At 41.5% G+C, this 21,762-nt stretch overlaps 1 protein-coding gene across 1 annotated transcript in view; it reads right to left on the bottom strand.

Annotated features, from left to right (window-relative positions):
* Window positions 1–21,762, bottom strand: part of LOC115474985 (sodium- and chloride-dependent neutral and basic amino acid transporter B(0+)-like) — a 127,914-nt gene that overhangs the window by 33,735 nt on the left and 72,417 nt on the right. Inside the window, exons 9-10 of the mRNA XM_030210726.1 lie at window positions 7,647–7,765; window positions 4,677–4,776 (exon numbers count right to left, since the gene is read on the bottom strand). Of these exons, the coding sequence (XP_030066586.1) occupies window positions 4,677–4,776; window positions 7,647–7,765 (219 nt within the window). The remainder of the gene's footprint in view (window positions 1–4,676; window positions 4,777–7,646; window positions 7,766–21,762) is intronic.

Below are 21,762 nucleotides of genomic sequence, written 5' to 3'. Positions count from 1 at the left end.
CACTTTCGATTATAAGCTGGATAGTAACATAGTAGATGACGGCAGAAAAAGACCTGCACGGTCCACCCAGTCTGCCCAACAAGATAAGGTGAAGGATTCTGCTGGCATGTGGTGTCTGTATAGTAATCTGTTACAGTCCATTTTGTTCCAGTTTCCCAATTGGTGCTCTAATATATTCCAGTAGCATAATTACATGAAATAACTATTTCTGAAGGTTATAGGTGTAGGTGGGGATGGAGGAGATACTTGCAGGGATGGGTGGGAATGGAATGGATCTTAATGGGGATGGGTGGGTATGGGTTAGATTCCAGTGGTGTGCCTTGACAATTTTTGCACATTGTAAGTGTGCCGCGCGATGAAAAAAGTTGAAAATCACTGTAATAGAGGTAGTGTATGCAAATCAGTCTCATGCATATTCATTGTGGATGTCCTGAAAACCTGACTGGCAAGAGGATACTCCAGGACCGACTTGGGAAACACTGGATTAGATGACACTGTTGCGGAACAAGCAACTAAGATTATGGAGCTTGAAACTAAGATTCAGTCTGTTGAGGAAGTAAATGTACTCTAAAGGGGTATTAGAACAAGCAGTGCATTTAGAAGATAAATGCGACACCCTAGCTTGCTATACAGCACAAGCAGAGGAAGGGTGAGAAGTATAAGCAAGTGAGAGCTGTGTGTATTAGAGCTATTGTCCGAACCGCAAGTGCGAATGGTCACCAAACGGATGTTCTATGTTATGTGGAGGCTGTGGCGTGTTAGGTTTTGTCTCACCAGAGAGCTCTTCTGCACTCTCGTTCACTGGCTAGTTCTGTCTCACCTGGACTACTGCAGTGGAATTTATGCAGGCTGCCAGGAGCATCTACTGAGGAAATTCCAGACTGCCCAGAATACTGCTGCAAGACTCATCTTGGGCAAGCCGCGCTGGGTTTCTGCGCAGCCCCTACGTTTCAACCTACACTGGCTACCTGTGAGAGAACGAATTGCATTCAAGATCTGTACTTTGACACATAAAATAATCTATGGCTTAGCTCCGGAATATATGATTCCTCTAATAGATCTCCCACCTAGAAATGCCATCACTACAGCACGCACCTTTTTACAACTCCATTATCCATCTTGCCGGGGTGTTAAATACAAGCTTCTTTTTGCTTCCACTTTCCACTACTCCAGCCCGAAGACCTGGAACACTCTTCCCCTGTACCTAAAGTCGCAAGCTGACCACCCTCTTTTCAAGAAGCTGCTGAAAACGTACCTTTTTGAACAAGTGTATTCCATTAGTGACTCTGCTGTTTAGTCATCCTAATTGCTGTTAACATTTTATCCTTATTCTACTGCTAAATTCATGTGCTGTATCTCTTAACTTTTGTAATTCATGGAAGCCACATTGTGTCTGCATTTGTGGGAAAATGTGGGATAGATATGAACCGTAAATAAATAAATAAATAAATAATAAATAAACCTCAACTTGAGACCCAAACAATTAGATGGGAGATGTCACAGACTCGGAAAGTGAAGAAGATTTTTTGTTAAGTGAGGAGATACAGGTAGACAGCAATGATGATGAGGCCGTGGTACTTGCTGTGCGACCTGTAACATGACACAAATCAAAGGGTCAAGTGGGAGGATGGTCAAACCAGACACTCACAATAAGGGACTTCACATAAGCAGAAATGTTAGATATAAACATTCAATTTAGGCAAAGAACCAGAGAAGGAATTCTGAAATGACTAGTAAGATTGTGGGATGAGGGAGCAGACTGTACAAATCACCACAGCAGAGATGCAGCATCTGGGGTCTCTAGCCTCACATCCCACCCTGAGACAAACACATGGAGCACAGTGTCTGGTTGAATGGATGACAGGGGCAGTTCAGCATGCTTGGGCAGATTCTATGGACACTGAAGAAGATAACACAGCATGGAAAACAGTGGCAGAGGGGATCCAGCAACTAAGAGAAATGGGGATGAAAGCCACAATTTACATTGCCACCTCCTTTCAGGGCCCCAACAGGGTGCCATTTTCTGCAGGAATACGGACCCAAATAATTAAGCAAGTCCTTGCACACTTGAAAGGCACACCCCTAAGTATGCTGGCAGGAACACAGGGGACATCAGTCTTGGATGTCACCATCTTACTAAGGCAGTTAGAGGACATGGGCGTCCCCTGGCAACTTAGGCAAACATATATTGCTAGTGAAAATGGGACAACGGGAGAGATAACTGTCATGAAAGTGACAGGGAGAAACACAAATGTTCACACTGAGGTAAGAAAGATCTGTTGTACACTGAAAATCTTGTGCACAGTTGCAGTGAAAGTTCCTATGCCAGAAAACGATGTTGAGGGAGGAAAGTGACAGTGTACACTCCAGAGAAACAAGAAGAATGGAGAGAAATCATTGCTGTGGGAGAAGGGGGTGCTCAGATATTGCTGTTTATGTTTGTCACTTCTGTGAAAGATGAAGGCCTGTGCTCACACATTCTCCCACTTCCAGCAGGGAGTGGCTTTAATGATGTTGCAACCCTAACTGGACATTTAGCAACAGCACTATGCAGCAGATATATGTTGTATAGGATACCTCAGTGAGCCTAACTTAAAGAGGTGGAATGATGGGAAATGCAGCAAATACACTTATGTGTAAGTTAAGCAATCACCTAAGTAATACCAAGTTAACTGTTTTCAGTTTACATATACATGCAGGTAAACTAACATTGTATTACCATGATAGTGCTGGGCAGACTTATACGGTCTGTGCCAGAGCCGGTGGTGGGAGGCAGAGATAGTGCTGGGCAGACTTATACGGTCTGTGCCAGAGCCGGTGGTTGGGAGGCGGGGCTGGTGGTTGAGAGGCGGGGATAGTGCTGAGCAGACTTATACGGTCTGTGCCCTGAAGAGCACAGGTACAAATCAAAGTAGGGTATACATAAAAAGTAGCACACATGAGTTGTCTTGTTGGGCAGACTGGATGGACCGTGTAGGTCTTTTTTCTGCCGTCATCTACTATGTTATTAGTGCAGTAGCCTAGTTTAGTAGCTGCCTAGGCATGGCATTGTATTTCTGTATATTATATTATTGTACATAACATTAGGAAAATAGTATGAAGTTATTTTCCTTTTTAAACTCCATACTTCTGCTTAAATCTGAACAGCATTCTGTCACGCTAAAGTAAAAACCAGATTCCCCACATTCCTTCCCATCTGATAAGGAGAGAGGCTCCAGTCTGAAAGCAGTTTTCTCTTTTTTCCCTACATGGTTATAGACTTCTATATTAGCTGAGAGCCAACCTGGGCCCAACCACGTTGGGCTTACTGCCACTTTATAAAAGGAGCCCTCAATGTCTTGTGGGGGTGTATTTTCAAAGCTTGCTATGCAACTTTGTAAGTCAAAGTGCTTTGAAAATAAGCCCTGTGAGGAAAGTAGCTCTCCCAGACTTAAGGAATCATTTCTGCCATCTCCTAGACTCTACAGTCACAATGAGTACTATTTCACTATGCTTGATTCTTCCTTACTGCCCTGACAAGCAGCGCCTGCTTGCTTGTCATATATCCCTGCCCTCATAATCCTCAAACCTGTTTTGAAGATCTTCCATCCTCTCCTGTCTGTGTTGTCCAAAGGTAGATCTTTATTTCCCTATATTCTATTCCTGCCTACATTTCCTAGAGCTGCTGCCTCTTAAAGGTTTGGAGGTCTGCCATAAGGCTTTATAACTAGATCTCTTTACCTGAGTCCACATTTCCTGACCTTTGCTTTTCATTCTTTCTTGGCCTAGACCCCTTTTCCTAATATCCTGTCTTATATTTCAGGCTTGGGATCTGCCAGCCTCTTTTCTCTTTTCTTTGGGACATCTCATGGCCACCTGCGTTCAACACAGATCCTTGACAATATACAGTTTTAAAACATCATAGAGGGGTGTTGTTATCTGAATTTCATATTAATATAAAATGGTCAATCTTTGTTATGTAAAATTTATGGAATAATCATAAGTTAGTGGTACATATATGAGAAGACATGCACGTAGCAGGTCTATAAAATACTGAGTGGAGTGGAACAGGTAGACGTGAATCCCTTGTGTACTCTTTACAAAAATACAAGGACTTGGGGACATACAATGAAGCTACTAAGTAGTAAATTTAAAACAAATCAGAGAAAATATTTCTTCAGTCAACGTGTAATTCAACTCTGGATTTCGATGCCAAAGAATGTGGTAAAAGCAGTTAGCTATGCAGAGTTTTAAAAGGTTTGGACAAGTTCCTACAAGAAAAGTCCATAAGCCATTATTAATATGGACTTGGGAAATCCACTGCTTATTCCTGGGTTAAGCAGCATAAAATCTGTTTTTACTCTTTTGGGATCTTGTCATGTACTTGTGACCTGGATTAGACACTGTTGGAAACAGGATGCTGGCTCGATGGATCTTTAGTCTGACCCAGTATGGCAATGCTTATATTCTTATGTTCTTAAAAAAGACAATCCTAGGCACATCCCAGAGGCAAATGTTTATCTGCCCATCTATTCTCCCTATCCCACTTCTCTGCTTCATCCTCTCCAAACAAATGAGTAACCAAAGCCACCTATGTGGTTAGCATATCATAACTGCCTGCAAACATGAAACGGTTAACCTACATATTAACATATTTCAGCCTCAGTACATCAATATCATTTAGACAAAATATTTACCATATACCCAACAGACTCCAATAAGCTCTATTATAGCAGCAAAAATGAAAGTCCATCCACCACAAAAAGAATCGATCAGAATAATCCAATATATTCCTGCCTGAAGAAGGAAAAATGAAATCACTATATCATGCATTTAGAAAAATTAAAAGATTGAAAATTTTAGCATCATTAAATAGTCATTAATGATTAGTAATACATTTTTAGAACCTGAACTGGACCTGGAGCAAACTGAAGTCTTACTGAGCTTGCCAGTGTTTCAATGGACCAATTTGTTAAACCTCGAGTTATGCTTTCTTGAAGTACAGGATTAGGATAAACACTTAAACTGATTCAACCAGAAAAGAGGTTAGGTGGAACAGACATTTAGTGTAGTTTAGGGAAGGGGGCATGTGGTAGGGTGATTCCCCCATGGTAGGGTGATTCCCCCCCCCCTCCCCATGCTTCAGGTTCTAATCAGTTGGCACAAGTCCTAAAAAGGAGACAGTGTAGGCCAGATAACAAAGATCAAAGCTGCATGCATGTAGACATTTTTGTACAGCAGTCATGTGGCTGTATTAGGGCCCTAAAGTGAATGTGGGGTGATTGGTAAGCAAATCAGAACATGTTTAGTGTTGTCAGTCCCCACAGCTCTGTCCTCTCTCTACCAGGGGTGTAGCCAGACCTGATATTTTTTGGAGGGGAAGGGCAGAGTTTACATGGGGGGCACTAGGCATGTAGGCGTGAGTAGTTCTTGGTATACTCATAAAAAATGCCTTAGAATGCATTTGATAACGGATTTCTAAGTAAAAAGTCTGTCCTGTATCAACATAAACAACATGCACACTTACGGAAACCTTGGAAGCACTGACATTTTTACATGAAGTTGCTTTATACTATAACTTAAACTTTACTATTATAGTAGACTTGAATCTGGTCAACCTCTCAATACGCATCATAGTATCCTGGAAAATAATTACTGCAATGGCACATATCCCTCAACTTTACTTTATCAGACATATAAAACACCTTATTCAGCTGTATTAATAAAATAAGTCATCTATTCTCTTCTACTGATTTCTCTCCTTTCTGAAGCTGACATGAACCAGTTCAAGTCCCTGGCAGTGTTCCTTCCACTCCCTTCTCCTTAAAGGATTGTCTGGCAAATTACTTTGTGAAGTAACACTAAATTCTGCAAAGAAGCTTCTCAGAGCCTATATAGCAAACCTAACAGCACCAATTCTAAACACACAAATATCAGTAACTGTACCTTTAAAAAAGCAGCAGTGACTATACAAAGGTGCGACACCGCTACACCGCGATCGCGAACAAGGAAAGGGAAATGGCCGGCTTTTGTGAGAAACTGAAAAAATAAAAAAAAGGGACAGAAATCAGCTGATCTGATAGCCGGCTAATACCGCAATTGAAACTCCCGCGCCGCTCGCTGCCAACAAGAGGCTCCCTAGCCCTCGTTGGCAGCTTTTATGCTTTCCCCTGTAGCCCTGCCCCTTCCGGCTTCCCAACCAACGGCAAGGGGGTCTCCTGCCGCGTCATCTCAATCGCTGATGGGGAAGCCGGAAAGGAAGGGTCGCTCTGACGCAGGAGCTGCCGGACAGCAGCCGCCATGTTATGTGCGGCTGCTCGGCATGCCCCTCGCCGGCCTACCTGAATTGCAATATGTTTCCTATTGGAAAAGCCAGACAAATCAGACTCCTATGAATCCATGCACAAAGTACATACCAGCAGAATCTCTCACCTTGGTCATTCACAGAACACAGACCAATCCTCACCAATTACAGAGTAAAGGACCAAAATTAGAAAAGGAAACGCTGATAAATCACATTCTCTGTAAGCAGTACAGCACAGGAGAAATACAAATAAAAAGGGATTATCTACTGTAGGGAGCAAAATACAAGATCACTTTCTACCCTGAAATAAAACTCATAAATAAATTGTCTGGAAACCCAAGAAAAGTTAAAAACTTGTGGGGCAACAATGAGCAGTATTTTCAAAGCACTCAGACTAATAAAGTTACATATATGTAACCTATGGAACTTTAAGTGCTTTGAAAATGAGCTCCAGTGACTCCAGCCAACTTATTAGTGGAACATAACCACGGAGGCATGGAATGGTTGCATTTTCAATATGGTAATATGGTAATACTAGAGCCCTGCTAAGGAACAGGTTATTTTGAGTTAGTCTTCACTGGACCAAACTTGCTTTCTTTGTGCCATCACCTTCCAGCTAGATAGACAGTGTCTTAAAAGGTGGAGCATAAAGGATTTAAAAATAAACATTTATATCCCACATTAGCCCAAGCAAACTCGGGTTCAATGTGGCTTACATTTGAAAATACAGCGAGACAGAATAATAGAATTCAATTATATCATGGGAGCAAATAGATGAATATGTCTGAAACATTTAACAAAGTTGAGATTAGCATATATACCCAACTGAGCTTTTAAAAGTCTGTCCTTTAATGATGACGCATATTTTATAGCCATCTGTATAAGCATGCACACACCAGAACAGGCATCTATTCACACACTTTAAAAGTAAACAACAACTTCAAAAGAGTACATCCAAAGCTTAATTTTTATTTTCTCATTTCCATCTTCCAAAATTCTAGACAGCAGATATACAGATCAGCAGGACCCAAAGCAGTCTCCAAAACACAGTTTACACCTAATTGTTCAAACACCTTTAGGATTTACCTTTGGGTTTTAAAAGTAAAACCACGTGCATGTAAGGACTGAATAAACGAATTAAAACAAAGTTTAAAGCAAATGACCTTAATATGCAATACTTGGTAGCAATATTGAAACAGTGATGGAATTTTGTTAGTCTTCTCATAATACCCATAAAGGAAAGTTGCATACCACTTTTACATGTTATCTCCCTTGTATGCAGCAGATACACACCAGCTGAAGTTTACTAAGGAGATGAGTCAGTTTTCAGAACAATACAATGAGCAGTTAGTTGTTACTATACCTGAGTGACACAGGGGAGACCAAGAAGAAATAAAATTACACAGCAACAAACAGTGATACTAAGTCTGTTGTCTCTCATTGCTTTTGGAAACAAATCTTCAATAGCGGCTAGGATGGTTTCTGCAAAAAGACAGAGTATATTAAAAGCACTGGATAATGTATATCTTCCAGGGCAAAGCATTCAGTAAACTAAATATGTCAGAAAGGGCATAAATTTATCAATGCATGTAACAGGACAACTATATGGTAGGGGGTGTGCTATCATTTTTAAAAACATTAAAACAGCAGAATTATTTATATTGCTTTGTGTTATTTCCCATCTGAAATAAGGGATTGCACATGGAAAAACATTTGGTTTAGTTTATTTTTGGATCAATCTCCCATTCAATTTCTTTCAGGTTTTTTTTTCATTCATTTTTGAGAGGAATGTGCATTTTTTGAAGAAAAGAAATACAACAAACTGAGGGTTCCTTTTACAAAACGGCACTACCGATTAGAGTGTGCTGAATGCAAAGAAGACTATGGGAATTGAATGGGTTTCTTCGCATTGAGCATGCCGCTAATCGGTAGCACCGCTTTCTAACAGAAGCCCTGAATGACATGAAAATCTAATCAAGGTAAAAGCCAGTGAATAACAATCCTCTGTACCTTGGTCTAGTTTGTCTACTTACTTTTGGAGAGCAAAGGATAAAGAAGTCATATTGATAGTGGGAAAGGAGACTAATTTAGCACTAGCAAGATAATCAGGTTTTTGTTTTGGGTTTTCTTTTTTATGAGGAAAGTACTACCAGCTGCAGGTGCAGGTTCTAATGAAAATTTGAAGTTTCAGTTCTCTACTCCCATCTCATCACAGGAGCAAAAGAAGACAAAGTCAAAGGCGATTCGTGGGACAGACCTGGGAGCCCCTCAGCTAAAAAAGAGGGGTGTCACCAAGAAGGGGGCTTGAGGATCCCTTGAACTGGAAAAAAGGATATCCCCCAAACCAACCCTGAGAGTAAAACATTGAGATCAGACCAGAGAAATCTCCAGCTGTGAGATGGAAGTAACAAAGGTGCAAGCAGATACGTATTTGGACAAATTATTCAGTTAAATAAACCACCTTCAAAGTTTTTATAATGCTATATTGACTTTGTACTAGCAGGAGGGAAAAAGTGAGACATCAAAAGGTTTTGAAGGGACCAGAGAGAAAACCCAGCCACACACAGCACTGTATACATACTTGGCGCCAGGCAGTAACCTGTATCTCTGGGCAACTCGAAAACAGTCTAGTTCAAAGTCTCTAGATTCTCATCCATCAACACTGATAAAGAATTAAATGACCAGTTCTTCCAGCATTATAATAAAATGTTTATTATATCAGTGCTGAGAGACAGGGATTCAGCAATCAGATTCTCTATCTGAACTACAAACCTTATATAGTGTTACAATACTGTGATTTCTATAAGTACAACCCAGGATAATACATACATGGCTCATTAGTGCATACATGTGTAATTCCCTGGTAAACTGATGAAATTTCCTCAGGTGATTATTAGACTGGTGTAGAACTCTCCAGATTTACTGGGGGGGAGGGAGAATAGCATGAGCAGGAGGGTGAAGAGCACAGCCCAGAGGGAGGATTGGTAGAGAGTGACAATAGGTGTCATAGCTGGAAGGTGATAAATGTGATGGGATTAGTGAGCACATGGTCTTTGGTTATATTCACCTCCGAAAGAACCCATGAGGAGAGGAGTTATCCTGGTAAGGCCCAATAACCTAAGCCTGAATAAAGAAGAGGTTTTTGCCAACAAAAGCATTAACTAGATTGTGAGGAGCACACCCAGTCTGGGAGTGGAGCAGGAAGAGCTGTTCAGTACCAGAAGCAGCAACTTGAAGAAGTGCCCATCTGGAGGGAAGGATAGACAGGGAGGTTTGGTCCTGAGTGGGTCTGGCGCCTGGGTTAAAGCCCAGCGGGACAGCTTATGTTTATGTTTATTATTAAAACTTTCTATACTACCCTAGTTGACTGGCAGATCTGGGTAGTTTACAAATCTAAAAATATAAACTTAAAAAGAGGAAAGGAATTACAATTACATGATAGGAAATAAACCAAGCAGTCAACAAAGAGACAAAGGTCTAAGGGAAGCCAACAAATTTTGGTGGGGGAGGGGGAGCAAAAGCGGGAAGAGCTTTTCTTCCTTTGAAGTCCACTCCATCCATCTATTCACTCCTCTACCTCTCCAAGTAGCAGTCATTTATCAACCCCCTGATAAGTCCCTTTCTTCCTTTCCCACTGACTTTGACTCCTGGCTTTCCTTCTTTCTTGAACTTTCATCTCCTTCCCTCATTCTTGGGGATTTTAACATTCATGCTAATGATCCTTTTGACACTTATGCTTCTCAATTTCTCGCTTTAACATCCTCTTTCAATCTTCAACTGTTCTCCACTACCCCTATTCACCAGAAGGCCACTGTCTTGATCTTCTTCTCCAACTGCTCACTCTCCAATTTCTGCACCTCAGCTCTTCCCCTCTCTGACAATCATCTGATAACTTTCACATTTAAACACCCCCCCCCCCACACACACACACACAGTTCCGTCTAATCTCCACCAATATATTTAGGAATCTTCAGGCTATTGACTCTTCTACTTTGTCCTCCAGTGTTTCAAACCTCTTCTCTATGAGTCATGGAATCGGAGGTAGGGTATTATTATGGATTAAGAACTGGTTGAAAGATAGGAAGCAGAGAGTAGGATTGCGTGGCCAGTATTCTCAGTGGAGGAGGGTAGTTAGTGGGGTCCCGCAGGGGTCTGTGCTGGGTCCGTTGCTTTTTAATGTATTTATAAATGACCTAGAGATGGGAATAACTAGTGAGGTAATTAAATTTGCCGATGACACAAAATTATTCAGGGTCGTCAAGTCGCAGGAGGAATGTGAACGATTACAGGAGGACCTTGCGAGACTGGGAGAATGGGCGTGCAAGTGGCAGATGAAGTTCAATGTTGACAAGTGCAAAGTGATGCATGTGGGTAAGAGGAACCCGAATTATAGCTACGTCTTGCAAGGTTCCGCGTTAGGAGTTACGGATCAAGAAAGGGATCTGGGTGTCGTCGTCGATGATACGCTGAAACCTTCTGCTCAGTGTGCTGCTGCGGCTAGGAAAGCGAATAGAATGTTGGGTGTTATTAGGAAGGGTATGGAGTCCAGGTGTGCGGATGTTATAATGCCGTTGTATCGCTCCATGGTGCGACTGCACCTGGAGTATTGTGTTCAGTACTGGTCTCCGTATCTCAAAAAAGATATAGTAGAATTGGAAAAGGTACAGCGAAGGGCGACGAAAATGATAGTGGGGATGGGACGACTTTCCTATGAAGAGAGGCTGAGAAGGCTAGGGCTTTTCAGCTTGGAGAAGAGACGGCTGAGGGGAGATATGATAGAAGTGTATAAAATAATGAGTGGAATGGATCGGGTGGATGTGAAGCGACTGTTCACGCTATCCAAAAATACTAGGACTAGAGGGCATGAGTTGAAGCTACAGTGTGGTAAATTTAAAACGAATCGGAGAAAATTTTTCTTCACCCAACGTGCAATTAGACTCTGGAATTCATTGCCGGAGAACGTGGTACGGGCGGTTAGCTTGACGGAGTTTAAAAAGGGGTTAGATAGATTCCTAAAGGACAAGTCCATAGACCGCTATTAAATGGACTGAAAAAATTCCTCATTTTTAGGTACAACTTGTCTGGAATGTTTTTACGTTTGGGGAGCGTGCCAGGTGCCCTTGACCTGGATTGGCCACTGTCGGTGACAGGATGCTGGGCTAGATGGACCTTTGGTCTTTCCCAGTATGGCACTACTTATGTACTTATGTACTTATACTATTCTCTCCTCTGCTCTGGATACACCCGCTCCTCCCATCCCCTGTTCTGTAAGGTGTACCAAGCCCAAACCTTGGCTGATGTCTAGAATTCGCTACTTACATTGCTGTGCCCAATCTGCTAAATGCCTTTAGCTGAAATCCCATGCTGACTTCATACATTTCAAATTCTTGCTGATTTCTTTCCAGGCTGCTCTTGCACTTGCTAAACAGGACTACTACATTCAGTTGACAACTCTCTTATTATTATTTGTTACATTTGTATTCCACATTTTCCCACCTTTTTGCAGTCTCAATGTGGCTTACATATAACCGCTAACGGCGTTAGCTGATTCCGGTCTGAACAAATACATGGTATGAATGAATACAAAGTGATATTGTGGTAGAATGAGGTACATGTATGGTAGGTACAATTGGGGGAAACTTAGAGAGGGAAAGGGGGAAGAAGAGTCAGGTAATGCCCGTTACGGTCTTTGGTTACATTGTGTCGCAAGTGTCCAGGTATTTTTATGTTGGGTCGGTGGGGTATGCTCTTCTGAACAGGTCTGTCTTTAGTGCTTTCTGAAAATTTAGGTGGTCAAGCGTAGTTTTTACTGCTTTTGGCAATGCGTTCCATAGTTGTGTGCTTAGGTAGGAAAAGCTGGATGCATAGGTGGATTTGTATTTGAGTCCTTTGCTGCTTGAGTAGTGGAGGTTTAGGTACGATCGTGCAGATTTTGTGGTGTTTCTGGTTGGCAGGTCAATGAGGTCTGTCATGTCTTGGCTTAAACCCTCGATGTCTTTTTGCCACACTGAACTCTCTCAATGTGCCTTCACCTCAAACTACCCCTTCACTTTCTCCCCAGACTCTGGCTGAGTACTTTCATGATAAGGTTCAGAAGATTAATCTTGAATTCTCAACCAAGTGACCTCAACCTCATCCCTTCTATCTGTCATACCCTCAATCTTTCACTTTCCACTGCGACTGTTCCTGATGCCTTCAAATGTGCTGTAATTACACCACTCCTCAAAAAACTCTCATTTGACCCTACCTGCCCTTCCAACTATCACCCCATCTCCCTCCTCCCTTTCCTATCCAATATACTTGAACATGCTGTTCACCGTTGTTGTCTTCACTTTTTTTTTTATCTCATGCTATCCTTGATCCGCTTCAATCTGGCTTTTGCCCTTTTTATTCAACTGAAACAGTGTTTGCTAAAGTCTCTAATGACCTGTTCCTGGAAAGACCCAAAGGTCTCTATTCTATCTTCATCCTTCTTGATCTATCTGCTGTTTTTCACACTGTTGATCACCGCCTACTCCTTGTTACACTGTCCTCACTTGGATTTCAGGACTCTGTTCGTTCCTGGTTTTCTTCTTATCTCTCCCATCACACTTTTAGTGCATGATCTGGTGGATCCTCCTCCACTTCTATCCCCCTATCAGTTGGCATACCTCAGGGTTCTGTCTTGGAACCTCTTCTTTTCTCCATCTATATTTCTTCCCTTGGTGCTCTGATCTCATCCGATGGTTTTCAGTATCACCTTTATGCTGATGACTCCCAGATCTAACTCTCTACACCAGAAATTTCAGCAGGAATCCAGGCCCAAGTATCAGCCTGCCTGTCTGACATTACTACCTGGATGTCTCACCACCATGCAGTGGCGTACCAATGGCGAGGCATTGGGGGTGGCTTGCCCCAGTTGCAGGTCATTAGGGGGTGCTGCCATGTATGTCTTTCACCCCCTTGACTGGTGTGGTGCTGCCATGGATGTCTTCACCCCCCCCCCCCGACTGGTGCGGTGCTGCCATGGGTGTACCATCCCCGTCCCCTGCCCTGACTAGTGTGGTATTGTTCTCCCCCTCCTCACTCCTCACTCCTCACTTTGAGGCTTCCAGCAGCATCAGCAATGTAAGTGCTGCCTTCGGCCAGCCTCGGAACCCTTCTCTTTACAGTGTCCTGCCTACGTGGGAAGCTGTATAGAGGAGGCTTCTGGGGCAGGTCAGAACCCTCTCCCCTGTCTTAATACTGAACCACGCCATTCATTGATCTCTAAATGCCAAATGGTCTCCCACCTTGATGTCAGAAATATTCTCTCCATTTGCAAGCACCAGGTCCAGAATAGCTCCATCTCATGTCGGTTCCGTTACCCACTGCTGAAACAATTCTTCCTGTAGAGAATCCAGGATTTCTTTGCTTCTAGATGACCCCACAGCAGGGACACCCCAATCGACATCCAGCATATTAAAATCACCTATCAGTAGTACTTCCATTTCCTAGCTATCTTGTGGATGTCTTCAATTAAGTCTCTGTCCATTTCCTCTGACTTTGAAGGTGACCTGTATATTACTCATTTCCCCCCCCCCCCAAACCCACCTCCCCGCTCCCCCCATTTTCTATTTCTGTTGATGGCTCTCTCATTCTCCCTGTCTCCTCAGCTCGAAACCTTGGGGTCATCTTTGACTCTTCTCTCTCCTTCTCTGCTCATATCCAGCAGATTGCCAAGACCTGTCGTTTCTTTCTTTAAAACATCCATAAAATCTGCCCCTTTCTTTCCGAGCACTCTACCAAAACCCTCATCCACACCCTTGTCACCTCTCGTTTAGACTACTACAATCTGCTTCTTGCTGGCCTCCCACTTAGTCACCTCTCCCCTCTCCAGTCGGTTCAAAACTCTGCTGCCCGTCTCGTCTTCCGCCGGGGTTGCTTTACTCATACTACCCCTCTCTTCAAGACCCTTCACTGGCTCCCTATCCGTTTTCGCATCCTGTTCAAACTTCTTCTACTAACCTATAAATGTATTCACTCTGCTGCTCCCCAGTATCTCTCCACACTCGTCCATCCCTACACCCCTTCCGGTGCACTCCGCTCCATGGATAAATCCTTCTTATCTGTTCCCTTCTCCACTACTGCCAACTCCAGACTTCGCGCCTTTTGTCTCGCTGCACCCTACGCCTGGAATAAACTTCCTGAGCCCCTACATCTTGCCCCATCCTTGGCCACCTTTAAATCTAGACTGAAAGCCCACCTCTTTAACATTGCTTTTGACTCGTAACCACTTGTAACCACTCGCCTCCACCTACCCTCCTCTCTTCCTTCCCGTTCACATTAATTGATTTGATTTGCTTACTTTATTTATTTTTTGTCTATTAGATTGTAAGCTCTTTGAGCAGGGACTGTCTTTCTTCTATGTTTGTGCAGCGCTGCGTATGCTTTGTAGCGCTATAGAAATGCTAAGTAGTAGTAGTAGTAGTACTCCAATATAAATACATCTTCCTTTCTCTCTTTCCATTTTAACCCACAGTGCTTCTTCTGCACCCCACATGTCCTGCAGTTCCATCACTTTAATATCGTTCTTAGCATATAGTGCCACTCCTCCACCCTTTTTTCTTATTCTGTCCTTCCTGAATAGGTTATAGCCAGTTATAGCAATATTCCAGTCATGGTTCTCTATCAACCACGTCTCTGTGACTGCCACTGAATCCGAGTCTGCTTCTATCATTGTAGCCTCTAGATCTAGAGGTTTGTTTCCCATACTACGGGCATTGGTACACAAGGCTCTCCAGATGTTACTTTTTTTCCCTCTTCTATAGGGGCATTCGATGTCCTACCATCCCTGGGGTTATTTATGGCTTTGTGGCCTTTTTTACCCATCCACAGCAATTTTAGTTTAAAGCCCTCTTTAGTACTTTAGCTAGTCTGTTGCTGAAGATACTCCATCCCTTCCTTGATAGATGGACACCTGATAGACACCATCACCGCTCAGTAGCTCTTGGAAAATCATCCCATGGTCTTGGAAACCAAAGGACTCTCGTTGGAGCCCGATAGTGTATTAGATGTTTCTCAGTTTGGCTTTAGGTCAAAATAGTCAACTGAGATGCTTCTGATTTCTGTGTTAGATTCTATTTAGGCTGCTTTTGACAGATGAATCGAGTATCTCATGGTGACTCTCAATTTTTCTGTTGCATTTGATAACATGCAGCATGGAATCCTTTTGAATCGCTTAAAAGACTTGGGCATTAGTGGTTAATTGCTTCTTTGGTTAGAATCTTTCTCAGTGACAGTTTCGAGTTCATCAGGGTTCTAGGTGTTCAGAAAGGGTTGATTTAGCATCAGGTGTACCCCAAGACTCAACGTTATCAGCTATATTGTTCAATATTTATATGAGACCTATTTGTCAGGTCCTTTGGTGTCTAGATGTTCAATTTAGGCTCTATACAAATGATATTCAGTTTGTCTTCCCTATATGTGATACTGGTGAGAAAAGCTTTCAATTTTTAGCTACTTGTTTGCAGTCCAGGAGTGCTTGGATGGATGCAAATCGTTTTCAGTTCAATGTTTCTAAATCCCAGATTTTATTTTTGTTTGGTATGGCTTCCCCTTCTTTGGTTCCAGAAACCTTTGTATTCGATTCTTTGAAAATTCCCATTGTGCGGAGCTTAAAGTATGTTGGGGTGTGGTTGGATTCTAGTTTGTTATTTTCAACTCAGAAAGGTTTTTTCAAATTATATCTTATTAGGCAGCTAAAGCAGTTGTTGTCGCCCACTAACTTTAGGTCTGTATTACAGTGTGTGATCACTCCCTTGTTTGTTTACTGTAACGCATTGTATCTTGGTTTACCTCTACATAAGATCCGTCCTTTACAAATTGCTCAAAATGCTGCTGCTTATTTGCTCACTGATACCTCTCACTTGGCTCATATTATGCCAATACTTAAAGAGTTGCATTGGTTGCCCATCCAGTGGAGAAACAGGATTAAAATCTTGTTGCTAATTTTTAAGGCTTTAAGCAACGATATGCCACTTTCTGTGGCTAGTTCTTTGAAGTTTTATCAGCCTGCTCTTGCATTGCATTCTTCAGGCAAACCTTTGCTTTATATTCCTTCCTTTCATCATATTAGGCTAACTGAGTAACATTCAACTTTTTTTTATATTGAGAGTGTGAGGCAGTGGAATTTGTTGCCCTTTAATTTAAGAGGTATGGTTTCACTTCTTCAGTTCCGTAATAATTTGAAAGCTTTCCTTTTTGCCAAAGTTTTTACGATGGTTTAAAGCTGGGTGCTTATTGTTTTAGGAATGGATTTGTTTTAGTCAGGAATCTTTTATGGCATGTGTGTGACACTTTTTGGATGTTTTTCTCTTTTGAAAATGAGCCCCATATTATATTAGGTGTTTCTCAATTTGACTTTAGGTCAAAATATTCAAATGAGATGCTTCTGATTATATTATATTAAGTATGTGCTGCTGTGATCTGCCAAGAGTTATAGGATCGTGCAGAATGTAACTTTTAAAAAATTAAATAAATAAAGGGTACTAAAATCTCAGTCTGGCATCTATTCCTCTAGGAGTTTGAAAGCAGACCAGACTTGGATTTTGGCAGTGAGGGAGGAGCACTGCTCTGATCCCTGGGGTGATTTGGGGGAGAAGAGTTAGGGATTGGACCTATTTAAGAGGTGAGCTGTGAAGCTATACTGAAGTGAAGCTGACTGCACTCTAGAGTTGAACTGTAAAGCGATGTTGGAGTGCATCTGGGGAAGGGAGCTGTAAAGTGGAGGATTGCCAGAATCAGTCCCTGTAGAGGATGCTATAAGACTGCATGTTCTGGCCAGGCGAGAGTGAGAGATGACAAAGCATTAACGCAAACTTAGCCCAGGTTAAAAATCACTACTTCAGGGCATGCTCAGGCATCCCGCGGTAGTTTTGGCATCTGTGTGTGCTTGCCATGTGCAAAAAATTATATATTATTTTAGCTGTGAGGGCGTGTTTGGGGGGCAGCATCTACATCGCTGCATGCTAACCGATTAGTGAGTGGTTAGCTTTTTAAGCCTTTAACACCTAGATAATAGGTGTAATTAAGGGTTCATGTGCCAATGGCCATGTACTAATAAGACAATTAGAACGTGGCCATTACTGGAAAAAGGGAAAATGCGGCCATTTTACTGCCATACAAAAAATGGCCTCAGTGTGCGGGAAATTCACGCGCTAATTATAGCGCAGGCCACTTTTTAACGTAGCTTAGTAAATGGACCCCTTAGTCTCTTTTAGCATCATGTACACCATTAGTAGAAGGTGCTTAATTGCATGTTTTTGTTTTGGTTTTTTGCAAGCTTTTTCTGTGGCTGAGCATTATGCTAACATTTGGGAATATTGTGACCTCAACAAACACTACATTTTCTTCATCTTTTTCTAGATTAAAGCCTAAATAAATATTGAGTTTTTCCGTGTTCAATATATTATATATTATACCTCACCGTATCATAACTGGCATGAACACACAAAGTTCATTCATTGGTTTATTTTATTCTAATGATTGGAAAATATGTACCTTTGCAATTTTCAATTGCTGTTAGTTCTGCATAAACTGTTATGTTAGAATTTGTACTATTGATTTACGTGCTGTTTTGTTTTTTGATGCTTAAAATTGCATATGAATATTTGAGCACGTACTCAATTTGCACACACAATTTAATTGAATATCGAGCCAATTAGTGCCAATAATTGGGTGCTAATCAATTATTGGCATTAATTCGCCTTAATTGAAATTTACATGTGCAGTTTTTGTCACAGAGATTTGCAAGGCTTTGAAAATGGGGCACGGCAATGGGAGGGTCATGGGTGGATCGGGGCATTCCTAGAATGTATGCATGCTGTTATAGAATAAGCAGGATCAGTGCCAAACTAAGATGACAGGGTTTACTTGGTGTAAATCCTCATGGCTAACGTTAGGTGCTAACCCCCAGATTCTATATAATGTGCCAGAGTTGTGCGTGCAAATCAGATCATATTCTGATTTGCACGTACAACTTAATTATCTTAACAAGCCAATCAGCGCTGATAATTGCCACTTCACAGGTAATTGACACAAATTGGCATTCATTAAAATTTACGTGCAGAACTTGATAAGCATATTCTGTAACGTTCTACTCATAACTTCTAAGATGCAGAATGGAAAAGGGGGCATGGCCATGGGCATGGAATGGGCATGTCGTGGGCGTTTTCATGTGTGTTGATACAGAATACACCCGCTCCACACTTGACAGTCACCGGCATTTACACCAAGTTTTATATAGTGTACATACCTGCAACTAAATTTAGTCACATTGATGGGTGCTAGGCATATTCTATAAACTGCACCTAACTTTAGGCCTAGTCCTAAGCATATTCTATAAATGGCGCCTAACTTTCAGTGCCTTTTATAGAATGGCGCTTTGCATGTTGCTTTTTCAGTGCCAATATTTCAGCATTATTTATGGAATTTGGTCCTTAACTGTTTTTTTTTATTCGGTCAATTATGTTAACATTATAAATGTTTTTTTTTTCTTACAGTATATCTGACACTCTAATACTGTGATTGTGACTTGTAAATTAGAAGCTTTGCTTTACTGTACTGGAATGATGGTATTTATGTTGATTTTTTATTCATGTGCTTACTGTTTGGCATGCATTTTATTTTTGTCTTTTATGTGTATAGACCCCAGCGCAGGCATTTGCCAAAACACAGGTTACATCGGGACCAATAAAATCTGCTTCTTCTGATCCTTGATTCCGTCTCACTGTTTCATCTGTGGCCAACTACAGTTTTTATTCTGCTGAGGTAACCAAGACAGAAAAACAGGTCTAGTCAGCAATGCAGAAAAGGCTAGACTGAGGAGGTCCCACATGATAATGACAGGTGGGAACAAAGTCATATATGTGGTGAGCCTAATGAAAGGCTTCTAAAAAAATTGCTGGATTAGGCCCTGTCAGCAGCATCACACATAAGTGAGGATTAGCAGTACTGCTTATCCTCGGAGAACACCACTTCTCCCAGAACTCTGTCATTTCTTTGGTTTTAATTGTTCACTTAGGGTCTCCAAACAAGTGGCTGAAAAAATAAGGGCAAAAGAAGCTTCATTCAAGAAATACAGAAGAATGCAACAAGAAGATCACAGAAAAGATTATCAGATTAAACTAAAATAAGCAAAGAGGGAAATACGGCTAGCGAAAGAACAGGCGGAAGAAAAAATGGATAAAGATGTTAAGAGAGGCGACAAGGCCTTTTTCAAATATATTGGGAAAGCAGAAAAGATAGGAATGGAATTGGTAGACTGAAAGATGCTGAAAATGACTATCTGGAAAGGGATGAGGATAAAGTGAATGTGCTAAACAAATACTTCTCTTCAAAGTTCACGGAAGAAAATCCTGGAGAAAGACCGCAGTCGGCTGCCGTGGAAGTATCTGGGAATGGAGTGGATATTGTGCCATTCACAGAAGAGTTTATAAACAGCTTAAGAATCTGAAATTGGGCAAAGCTATGGGGCTAGATGGGATACATCTCAGGATACAGAGGGAGCTCAGAGAAGTCCTGGCAGGACCTCTAGATCTTTAGAGATGGGAGAAGTTCCTCAGGACTGGAGATGAGCTGATGTGGTCACTCTTCACAAAAGCAGAAACAGGGAAGAAGTGGGAAATCACAGGCCGGTAAACCTTACATCAGTGGTAGGAAAAATAATAGAGTCGCTGCTGAAGGAAAGGGTAGTTAACTTTCTAGAAGCCAACGGGTTGCAGAATCCGAGGCAACATGTCTTTACCAAAGGAAAATCCTTCCAAATGAATCTTACTGACTTCTTTGACTGGGTGACCAAAGAACTGGATGAAGGACATGCGCTAGATGTAATTTACTTGGATTTCAGCAAGGCCTTTGATATGGTCCCTCACAGAAGACTTATGAATAAGCTGAGAGGGCTGAACTTAGGACCCAAGGCAGTGAACTGGATAGGAAATTAGTTGACCAATAGGTGGCATAGGGTGGTGGCAAATGGAATTGGCTTTGAGGAAAGGAAGGTGAGTAGTGGAGTGCCTCAGAGTTTGGTGCTGGGGCCGATTCTGTTTAGTATGTTTGTGAGAGACATTACTGAAGGATTGGAAGGAAAGGTTTTCCTTGTTGCAGATGACACAAAGATAGCCAATACAGTGGATACCCTGGAGGGAGTAGAAACCATGAAAAGAGATCACCAAATGTTAGAAGAATGGTCAAGGGTCTGGCAGTTAAAATTTAATATATCAATACGGTAAACTTAACTAATAACAATTAAATATACAATATGTGAATGAAACAATGTGCTCAGTTCAAACCCTACATACCATTACAAACCATGTATGAGGAACCATCATTACATACAGGAACAGTAAATGTGCATGTATATATATACATACATACATCAAATGCTACTCCAAGCGTGCTAATCAATAACAATAAACTCTCATTCTCAAACAGTATTAAATGTACAATATTAACCCACATAAACAGTAAAATGACAATAATGTTAACATACAAATAGAACAATAAAACAACCCTCAATGTATTAGAGCACAATTCTACTCACTTATTCATTATTCATAGTACACCCCAATCATTTCATAGTCCAGTCTATCGCAGTTCTGCATTTCAACAAAGTTATGTGACCTTAAAACACACTTTTCTTTTGGCGTTTCCTTAGCTCAGGCCAAGTTTCACTAGAAAGCTTCTTCAGGAGGAAATCTCTTACAAAAGGAAAGAAATTTTAACAAAACCAAGCAACAAAAAAATATATAATAAAAAAAAGAAACAAAGAACAAACTAACTCCACATACTTAATTCATAACATACCAGACACCCTTCCTGTGGGAAGCAAGGAGGCATATTTTCAAAGCACTTAGACTTACAAACTTTGTAAGTCTAAGTGCTTTGCAAATGAGCCCAAAATCACGTACACACGCACACTCTCAACGCTGCATGATGAGATCAACAATAGAGTCAGATTTAAATCACTCAGCTAATCAAAGTCACACCCACCAACCTAACCAGTTACAGCCATTCAATTTCCTTATTCAAGTCGTCTGGCTATATAGTATTCCATGAAATGTGAACCTCTGTTCCTTGCGTACAAGAATGTCAGTGGAGGAGCCACCACGAAAAAATTGTATGTTCATCAACACCATAAATTGCACATCCTTAACTTCATGATTATATTCCTTCCAATCCACTGTCAAAAGTGCATCAGGTTTTAAGGTCTTAATATTCCGATGTGCACCTTAATTTTACAAACAATCTGGCCAATATAAAGCAGACCACAGGGACAATGGCTACAATACACCACTCCTGCGGAATTGCAATCTGTTTTTACCCCTTAGGTAAAATCGCCTTGTGGAATGGGGTATCATAATCCATGTCGCTTCAATAGTGTATTGGCAGCAAATGCATTTGCCATACTTAAAGTGGCCCTTCTCCTCCAACACAGCTTCCACCAGGATAGATAGCAGCTC

This window comes from Microcaecilia unicolor, chromosome 7 (assembly GCF_901765095.1).
Source record: "Microcaecilia unicolor chromosome 7, aMicUni1.1, whole genome shotgun sequence".
Taxonomy (NCBI): domain Eukaryota; kingdom Metazoa; phylum Chordata; class Amphibia; order Gymnophiona; family Siphonopidae; genus Microcaecilia; species Microcaecilia unicolor.
Note: the sequence above shows the minus strand (reverse complement) of the source record. Positions and strands in the feature narration are given on the sequence as shown.